Source organism: Drosophila tropicalis, unplaced genomic scaffold, assembly GCF_018151085.1.
Source record: "Drosophila tropicalis isolate 14030-0801.00 unplaced genomic scaffold, ASM1815108v1 contig_1190, whole genome shotgun sequence".
Taxonomy (NCBI): domain Eukaryota; kingdom Metazoa; phylum Arthropoda; class Insecta; order Diptera; family Drosophilidae; genus Drosophila; species Drosophila tropicalis.
In genome coordinates, this window is record NW_027172561.1 from 2,719,416 (window position 1) to 2,729,096 (window position 9,681).

At 42.7% G+C, this 9,681-nt stretch overlaps 2 protein-coding genes across 2 annotated transcripts; one reads left to right on the forward strand and one right to left on the reverse strand.

Annotated features, from left to right (window-relative positions):
- Positions 1-173: 173 nt before the first annotated feature.
- On the forward strand, positions 174-1,778 carry LOC137579207 (uncharacterized). The gene is made up of 3 exons (XM_068292916.1): positions 174-264; positions 436-788; positions 863-1,778. The coding sequence occupies exons 2-3, from the start codon at positions 665-667 to the stop codon at positions 1,663-1,665; spliced, it is 927 nt and encodes a 308-aa protein (XP_068149017.1). The 5' UTR covers positions 174-264; positions 436-664; the 3' UTR covers positions 1,666-1,778.
- An 832-nt stretch (positions 1,779-2,610) lies between these two features.
- Brr2 (U5 small nuclear ribonucleoprotein l(3)72Ab) lies at positions 2,611-9,583 on the reverse strand. The gene is made up of 6 exons (XM_068292182.1): positions 9,428-9,583; positions 8,639-9,337; positions 3,807-8,571; positions 3,574-3,748; positions 3,231-3,513; positions 2,611-3,169 (listed from the first exon to the last, which is right to left on the reverse strand). Exons 1-6 carry the CDS (start codon positions 9,470-9,472, stop codon positions 2,684-2,686), a joined length of 6,453 nt encoding a protein of 2,150 aa, XP_068148283.1. The 5' UTR covers positions 9,473-9,583; the 3' UTR covers positions 2,611-2,683.
- Positions 9,584-9,681: the final 98 nt, after the last annotated feature.

Here is a 9,681-nt window from a genome sequence, read left to right on the forward strand (position 1 = left end):
TTGGTCGGCAAAATTCATTGGAATTGATAAAGAATATTATGTAGAAATACTGCTCCCCTAAAATGTTTTTAATAATTGCTACACGACTTGTATATTTTGATTAGATTCAATGAAATGATTATCAGCTTTTGTAAGTTTACTGGGTTGCCCTCTAACTAATCAATTTTGTTTCCACCACTTGCCTTGCCTCCCACTAACGGCTTCAAGTTGCCGCTCAGCATCATCTGTTCCCGAAAAGGAGATCCTAAGCAAAACCAGAAATTGGTAAGCAGACAAAAACTAGTTCTTCGGCTAAATTTGAAACCGGTTTCGCATTTTGTTTTTTTGTTTTGTTTGTTTTTTTTTTCTTGCTTTTTTTGTTGTTTTCTAATTTGATTTTATAATCAATTTCGGTTTTTTTTTTTTGTTTCTTATCTACACAAAATTATTAAATAGAGGTTTATGGCGATTTTAATAGTTACATGTGCCAAAAAGTGACAGATTTTCACCCGTTCACCCCTGTAGGCCGCATCGCATACAAGATTCCCCGCCATCGAATGATCTAAAAAGTGAGAGTTGAGTTGAGTTTGGGTGAAAAAGTTAAGCGTAGAATTCATCCAAAAATAAAAAATTAGTTGCTTGCCAAGCTCGTAAGCCAACAGACGCCAGTTTCTTTTGTCTCAAAATGAATTTATTAATTTCTTTGTTAATAATCTCTACCATTTGCCTGGTAGCTGGAGCTCCAGCCCCGCAGCTGTTGAACAAACGTAACGAAAAACAAGTGGTCCACGCTGACGAAGAAGAGTTACGTAAGTCTTTTTTAATCCGGTGATTAATTGGCCTTTTCGTTTAATTAATATTATCCAATTCTTCAAATTTACAGCTTCGAAAGGTGCTACAATTGAGGAAGTTGTCGTAGAATCTGCTTTATACATTAAACCCAAGCCCAATCGGCAGCAGGTGAGGCGAGTACGTTCTGTGGAATCAAAGGATGTGCTACGTCGTATTTATGCAACACACAAGCGTGTAAAGCGCCAATTTGGGGGCGGGTTTGCTGGAAATCCTGGATTTGGCGCCGGTGGATTTGGTGGTCCCAATTCTAATTTTGGTGGTGGATTTGGTGGTAATCAAGGCTTTGGTGGTAATCAAGGCTTTGGTGGTAATCAAGGCTTTGGTGGAAATCAAAGATTTGGAGGAAATCAACAATTTGGCGGCCAACAACAAACTCAAGCCGGTACCTCGGCTGGTGCCGGTGGTACTAAAGCTGGAGTTGATGTTGGTGCCGGACCCAAGGGTGGCACTGCCAACGCCAATGTCCAACTAAATCCCCTTGGTCCTTTGGGGCCAAATGGCTATAATCAGGAACAGGCTGCCTCTAACGGAGCTGCTCAAAGTAATTACAACAACGGTTTTAATTCGGGTTCATCGGCATCAAATGCCCAGGCTCAGGGCTTCCAATCACAGAGTGCTAATGGTTCATTTGGCGCTTCCTCGGCCAGTACAGCAACGCAAGCCCAGAACTCGAATCCCTTTGGCAACAGCAATTCGGCCGGAGCCTCTCTTAGTCAAGTTTATCATCTACCCAATGGACAAACGATAAATTTCAGCTCAACCAACAGTTTCGCCAATGGTGCTGGCGGGCAACATGGCAGCAGTCATGGAGCTGCCGTTTCCGTGAGCCGCTAGACTTGAGAGTGCGTGCCATGGAATTTCGCAGATGAGATATAATGTGATCCTGCTTAATTCTTATAAATTGTAAACTCTGGTATAAATAAATATTTGTAAACAAAAAAAGGAAAGCACATGTTAAATTGTTTAGCATCACAAGGACAGGGAGGCCATTTAGGACCAGAATTGCAATTTATATTCATTTATTATAGATTTCCTTGTAGATTATACGATAAATACCAGTCTAATGTATGTATGTAATTACCTGCTTTCAAAAGAGGAGCGTAGGTAATCTTGTTCTATCCTCAATTAACTTTTCTTTACTTTTTTCTTATACATTTTTCATATTAGTGTTTGACGTCGTTCTGTAGAGTAAAATCCACAAAGAATTAAAGTTCTACAAAACCAATTATTTAATCATTTATACGCTTACTTGTATGTTTAGATCTTAACCCGATAATTACAGTCTGCATGAAAATCTTCGTTGTGAAAACTCGAAAAACACTTCTGCCTATCGTTTCGGTCCTGCGGTATGATGTTGAGTGCCAAAAAGACGAGAAATATTCTCTCTTTCATGGGCGTTTGTACTCTGCATTATTTTTTGTATGTCCTTGCCGATTTTCATGGATTTTGCTTTGAAACGTGCGGTTGCATTTACCCAGATTTTCGCGATTTAAAAGAAACCCCAATTACAAATCAATAGATCATCATTCATTTAAGTGAAAGAAATCTTTTTAGTCTTACCTGTAATTCACAAATTAGAACGAGAGCAACCATTTTTCTCTCTTTCATACGCAATTGCTAGGATCTTTTCTCACCACCAACTAGTGTTGGGTAATCATACAATTTTGTATTTAAAAATATCAGTTGTAAACCGATATTAACCAGAATTATTTCATTGTCTAGTGTTAAGTTAATCTAGTGGGATTTTATGGGAATAAAGCACTAATTGTAAGTGGTAAATTTTGATAAAAAATTTAAATGGTTACGCTTTATTTACTCTACAATCGTCATTTTCATTACTTTGTTATCGGGTTTAGTCCGATTCGCTTTCACTCTCAGATTGAAAATCACCCACTTCAATTGAGAATTTATACTCCTGATCGCAACCCAAATACGAATCGCTCATATAGTACAATGTATAATCATGTTTTCCAGGACTCGGGGCCACGAAGTCCAACTTGACTTTGGCTTTTTGTTGCAACGTCAGACGTTTAATGGAGAGCAGAGAGTTGCTTTTGGGATCACCAATGACGACCCACCAGCCTTCTTCACGTTTTTGGGGGAAGAATGGAGCAATTACCGGTCCGGTTACCTCATCTTCGCGCTCCAGCTGGACGACAACATTGACTGTGGAACCAGAATTGATGCGATCTTTGTCCAGTACTTCGTAGTTAAGTTCAATGTTCGGATACCGGTTACAGAATCGAGCCACATCAGCCATTTGTGTATCGGACAATTGCAGAAGACGAGATCGATCCTCATCTTCCAACTCCATGATATCGAAAACAGTCTCGATTTTCTAGAAAATGAAAAATATAATTAAATATTGTCTTATTTACTACAAAAAAAGACTAACTTACCTTTTCCGCACACCGTTTCACAATTTCTGTGCTAAAATGAGGTAATTGACGCAAATATGAATCCTTGCTCCACATAGCCTGGGTGACCATTTGTGCCAGTTCCATGGCCGCCACAGCAGGCGAGAGCCAGCCATTTGAACTCAAAACATCCACACAAGCCTGAATCAATCGGATAGCCTTGCTCAGGATCTGTTCGGTGTCACCTTGCAGCTCTGGACCCAGTTGTAAGCGGGATAAATGGGCTTGGAGCAGCAAATTTGTTTTAATGTGCGGATCATTGAATCTAAAATGAGAGGTATGTGTTAATTTTTGTTGGCAAATGTTACTACCCGTCTAGTCTTACTTTGGAGCCGTTTCATTAGGTCCGGTTAGTTTATTGGGCAAACGTTGGGATAGAGTACGTAAGACTTGCTCTTCATGATGTCGGACCATCACTTCCTCATATTCCGCTGCCGAAGAGATAATCTCCAAGAGACCACGGACTTTGGTCTTGCTGTTCAACGACAAACTAAAAAGTTCTATAATGGATAATTTAATTAATATATAAAGTTTTTCAAATATTGCCAATATCTTTACCGATTGTTGTATAGTTGATATAGTAGTAGGCTGCAATCATGCCCAAGTTAAGTGGCAGCGTATCCATATCATCCTCTACGCTTATGCATTTGCTTTGTTCCAAATCACTTAACGTATTCTCGACAAGCTCTGACAAATGATCAGACAAATGACGATGGGTTACTCCCTGCAAATTGTAATAGTTGGGATTCTGTGTCAGTCGTCTGTACAAGAACGTCCAGGTTAGATAATCGACAGCATCCTGTTTGTTTTCAATGGTTTTGGTAACTACTTCTGCATTGAAGTGATCATGCATTCTGTGATCTAAATGCGATTCGATGGGTAAGGGTTCATTTATGAATTTCTTAAAGAAATCCTTTTTACTGCTCTGGCACATAAGCACACATTTGGCATCGGCATCCTCATTGGGACGATTGGCACGTCCAATCATCTGTAGTACATCGGTGATGGGATAATCCTCATAGGAATGATTTTTACCATTATAGAATTGTGTATCCATAATAATAACCAAATGAGCGGATATGCTCATACCCCAGCAGAGATCACGGGAGACAACAGCCACTTGGATGGCCCCCGAATCAAAGAGCTGTTCGACCAATCGATGATCTGAGGCGGTTAGTCCCTCATGCAAATAAGCAACACCTTGCGCCAGAGTCTCCTTAAGCGTCTTATCCGTTATCCTTTCAAGGAATGGCTGTATGTCTTCCTCCTCAGCATGGAAGAAACGATTTGGCTGCAAATCTGAAGCGGCATATGTCAGTATATCAATGGCCGTCAAACGTGCCTGCTTTCGGGAGGAGACGAATACAATTACTGGCTTGTGAGCACTAAATTTCAAGATTGAGTTGTACACGGGCTTGGACATCGTGGCAATGCGTGTGGCATTATGGGTGACATTAAAACCCTGTATATGCAATTCCAGGGGTATGGGGCGCACACTTGGATGGAAATTAAAGGTGGCATTCGGGTTACAACCCAACCATTGAGCCACATCTCTGGCATCTGTGAGAGAGGCGGACAAGGCCATAATACGGATCTGTTTCTCAATTTGCGAACTGATGTAACGCATGCGCGAGCATACAATCTCTAAAACGGGACCGTCTTCCCCTCCCACCAACTGGAGTTCGTCCACAATGAAAAGATTTACCAATTGCACATTCTTGCGCTGTTTCCAACGACGTGACAGGACATCCCATTTATCGGCGGTGGTTATAATCAATTGACCTTTTGCAATAAGCTTCAGATCGGTTCCGGTTTCCCCGGTCAATTTCACCACCTTGATATCCAAAGCAGAGAATTTGCCATGCCAATCGGCAAAGACTGAATCCGCTAGAGCCTCTTGGGATACCAAGTAGACACATCTTCCATCGGCTTGATTGGTAAACAAACGCATTATGGCAAATTCAGCTATGGTCATCTTACCCGAGCCGGTTGGAGCACCCACAAAGACATTCTCATCGCTGTTATACACGGCATTGAAAACTTGCGTCTGGATGGGGTTGAATTGTGCAAATTTTTGATTGTAAAACGACTCGAATTTCGGCTGACGCAAAGCACTAATTGGCAAAGGTTGCAAATCCAATAGCTCTGTAGGTGGCATATTTTTTTCGGGCAAAATTAAGTGCCTGAATGATACTGGCAATTGGGTCTCGGCACCAATCCAGCGATCAGAGACTATACGCAGGAAATACTGCGGAGGCAATGGTTCAAAAATGGGCACAAAGAACTTTAGCTGATGCTCATCCTGAGCGTACTTTTGCTTGAGTAAAAAGAACTCGTGATGGAGTATAAGTTCCGAATCCACGTCCTCGATTAACACCCAAAAGCCCTCAGAGGCTCCATGAACCTTCTCATCCCATTGAAAATCTGGAGTAATTGTCAATTCCACTCTTAAAGTGCTCCTGGAAATAGGCTGTATATGCGTAGATAAATCAAGTTTCGGAAATTGATGGACAAACTTATGTATTGTCTTTCCCAGCTTGGGTACCCTTATAAGTTCACCCAGTTCATGAGGTTCTAAATCGTAGAGCCGTGACCAAGGGAAATGTTTCTTTTCCAATTTCTTGGCTATCTCATCCGGCATTTTTTTGAATTGTCTCAGTGGAGTCATTGATTGCCACATGCGACGATCAATCATCTTACATAGGGTCAACGTTTTGTCTGCCAACTGAGCCCAGCCGCGGGTCAAAACAATTTCGTAGATAGCTCGCATTAGACGAGCAGCCGATTGCGTAATAAACACCATATCAGACATCAAAGCGAATCCTTCCAATTTTAATTGAGATATATAGGCTTGAAGTAGAACATTCACTTTGGCGCTATGCTCCTCTATGGACTCCTTAATAGGGATCGGTACACGTTCCATTAGTTTTTGCAATTCCAATTTCTCCTCTTCCCTGACGGAAATGTGTCTGAACTCAGATGAGAGTGAGAATACACGGAATAGTTCGATTTCACTCAGTGTTTGTTTTAACAATTGGTTGTACGTCAACATCGTTTCATGGGTGAGATAATAATGCGAGGCGATGCGTCCCAGATCAGTCACCTGAAAATGTCCAGTCTTCCGTTCGTATTTAATCAGGCCACTTCTTTCAAGGCAACACGCAGCAGTGTGCAAAAGATCTGCCCTATGCTGTTCCAGCAGCGGGTCAGCCTTAATTGCATCATGCGAAACACCGTATAATGTAGGATTTCTAAGCATTCGAATGTATAAATAGGTATAACCCAGCCAATTGACTGCATCTTGCAAATGCTGTACAGTTCCGAGAACAATTTCCGCATTCAACATATCAGGGAGCTTTGAAATAAACTGCGATTCAATCGGCAACTGCTGATTTAGAAGCGACAAATAGAATTGCAGCTCAGAGTGATTGGTAATCAGAATGCCCTCACCCTTGGTGTCATATTGCGGACGACCGGCACGACCCAACATTTGGAGCACATCCAAAGCACTCAGCTCCACCCAGCGGCCCTTTTCAGGATTGTAGACCTGTGTGCCCTTGATTATCACAGTGTGAGCTGGTAAATTCACACCCCAGGCCAAGGTAGCCGTCGATACAAGCACTTGGATATGCCTATCGGCAAAGAGATCCTCCACTAATGTACGATCTACTCGACTCATACCGGCATGATGGATGGCAAAGCCATATGGCAAAAGTTCCTTCAATTCCGTATTTTTAACCTGTTCTGCCTCCGTTCGAAGAACTTCCATGCTAGCTGATCCCTCACGGAGAAAGCTGCCAAGGGTATCTTGTTCGAGGCACATATCCCTTACAGCTCGTGCCGTTTTGCCCGTTTCCTTGCGTGAATGTACAAAGACAAGTACTTGATTTCTTCCAGCATGCTCCATGGTCTTTTCATAGACAATTTCATTCATCACCTGGAAACGTTTGAGGGCCTTCTTCTCAGTGACACCAATATACTGCTGCTCCAGTGAAACAGGACGATAACTGTTGTCGAAGTAGAAGAGTCCCTTATCGGGTTTGACACGTAAAAATGCAGCCACATCCTGGTAATTGGGCAGAGTAGCCGATAGACCAACTAATCTCACTTCCTCCTGTGTAGTTTCAATTTGCCTTATGGTACGAGCCACAAGAGCTTCCAACACCGGACCTCGCTCGTCATGCAACAAATGAATCTCATCGATGATGACCAAACGCACCAAACTGACAAAAGTACGTTCGCCACCCTTTCGGGTAATAATATCCCATTTCTCTGGTGTGCACACAATCACCTGGGTGGCGGCAATTTGTTCACGAGTCAATTGATGATCGCCTGTCAACTCAGAAACCACGAGATTGTAGCAAGCCAGTCGCCTACCGAAATTTCCCACCATTTCCTGCACCAAGGATTTCATGGGTGCCACATAGATTATCTTGAAATCCTGCGAATTAATGGTGCCATCTTCATTGATGTGTTTGCCAATTTCCCTCATCATGGTAAGGAGAGCCACATTGGTCTTACCAGCACCCGTGGGAGCACATAGCAGCATATTCTCATCACTGTCGAGGGCGGCCTTATACAAACGACTTTGGATTCGATTTAATGTTTTAAAACCCTGAAATACGGGTTGAACGTATTTGGGTAGCTTATCTATGGGCTGCAGCTCTTCATTGGCATCAAATGGAACAGCTTTAAGGGCTGGCACATGAACCTCTTCATAACCCTTGCGTTGCTTTCTATATGAACCATCTGGAAGCTGGCAACGTTTATTGGCCATAAAATGAGAGCCCTGTGTGAAGGCCAATTCATCCAATTCTAATAGTTGACGAACTCCAGCTACTTGGCCAGCCGACTGATCACCATCTTCGCCATCAGCGTGACCTTTACCACGCTTGCCTCCGCCACGGGAGTCACCATCGGCACCGTCGGCACCCTCGTCGGTTGCCTTTCCAGTGTCCAGGTGTTTCAAAATTTTGGCTAGCGCCGTATTTCCACGCATTTTCTCTCTAATACGTTGACGTTCGCTGTCAGTCTGAGCCGATGCCAACATGGTGCAATACAAAATCATCTGGCGGTTGAGTTTCAGTTGTTTAATGAAGTCAAAGCAATCGTAGCCTAGCAGCAGAACCAATTGGTTTTCGCAATCCCTCTCATCAGCGGCATCTTTAAGTATTTTTAGTACATCGGCTGCTTTACTCTGCGAGATCATGGCATCTTTGTAGAACTTGCTTAGACAACGTTGCAGCCAATAAGCGTCTATATCTAATGGATGCAATGTGACGCGATCTTTTTTCACATTAGTGGCTGCATCTTCGTTGGCCAGCTAGAAAAAAAATATTCAGGTGAAAATAATATATAACAAGTAATGGAAAATCACAATTTATACTTACATTTTCAGAGTGCAGTGTGTGATCTATTCGGGCCTCTTCGCCCTCTTCTTGACCGCCTTCTTCGTCCCGGATTTCACCGTACATATCATTATCACTTTCCTCTTCAGATTCTTCAAATTGCACATTGATGCCATATGTCTCATCAATCTGCTCCTCATTTGGTTGTGTGGCTGCTAATGCATTCACAGCCTCGGAGCCAAAGTCCGTGATCTTTTTGCCCAGGTTAACCAGCAGGGCAAAGCGTTCATCCGTCACTGAGCCGAGTAAGCTGTCCACGTCTTTCTTCTTCTCACGATCCTTGAAGCGGTCATTTTTAAGCACTGCCAATATCTCATCCGCTGCACCGCACAATATATCCCTGGGCTGATCACCTAGCGCCTCTTGGATAAAACTCAGTAATACCTCATATGTTTGCCGCGTTTCCTGCGTTTTGGGACGATACACAATACCGACCATCTCGTCTATTCCTTCGGATAGCAAAGTAGCTCCCTTCATGCGCTCAAAATCATACTGAGCTTCATCGCGCTTTTGCCGCTTCTGTTTGCGCTCCTCCGTTTTCTCTGGTTTCGTACGTTGATAGCGATCACCCATCCGGGTGCCATCCAGTTTTCCTACCAGCGAACACACTTCTCCGGTCGCCTCATCACGTCGAGGTCTCTCAATGAGACGTACGTCTGCTTGCAGCACAAGATTGGAATTCTGCAATGAGCAAATAGGTGGAATGGGGGAATTAATGTAAACGTTTGCCGCCGCATGCGGTTAAAAAAAAACTAATTATTTAACACTCACCGCCTTGTACTCATACTGCAACTGACGTGCTGCGGCATCAGCCATGATTGTTTTATTACTTTTTAGCTTCTTTAATGCAAAATTACAATTATTTTAACAATTCTCGTCGCACAAATTTTTTTTAAGTTATCGGCAATTGGCACAATGTTTGCAATCGATAGATGCAGGTCGATGATTGTCTATCGTTTTTTTCAGAGAGCGCATCATTTGGTAGTCTGTTATATTTAACAGACGAACTCGAAATGAGCTGTGGG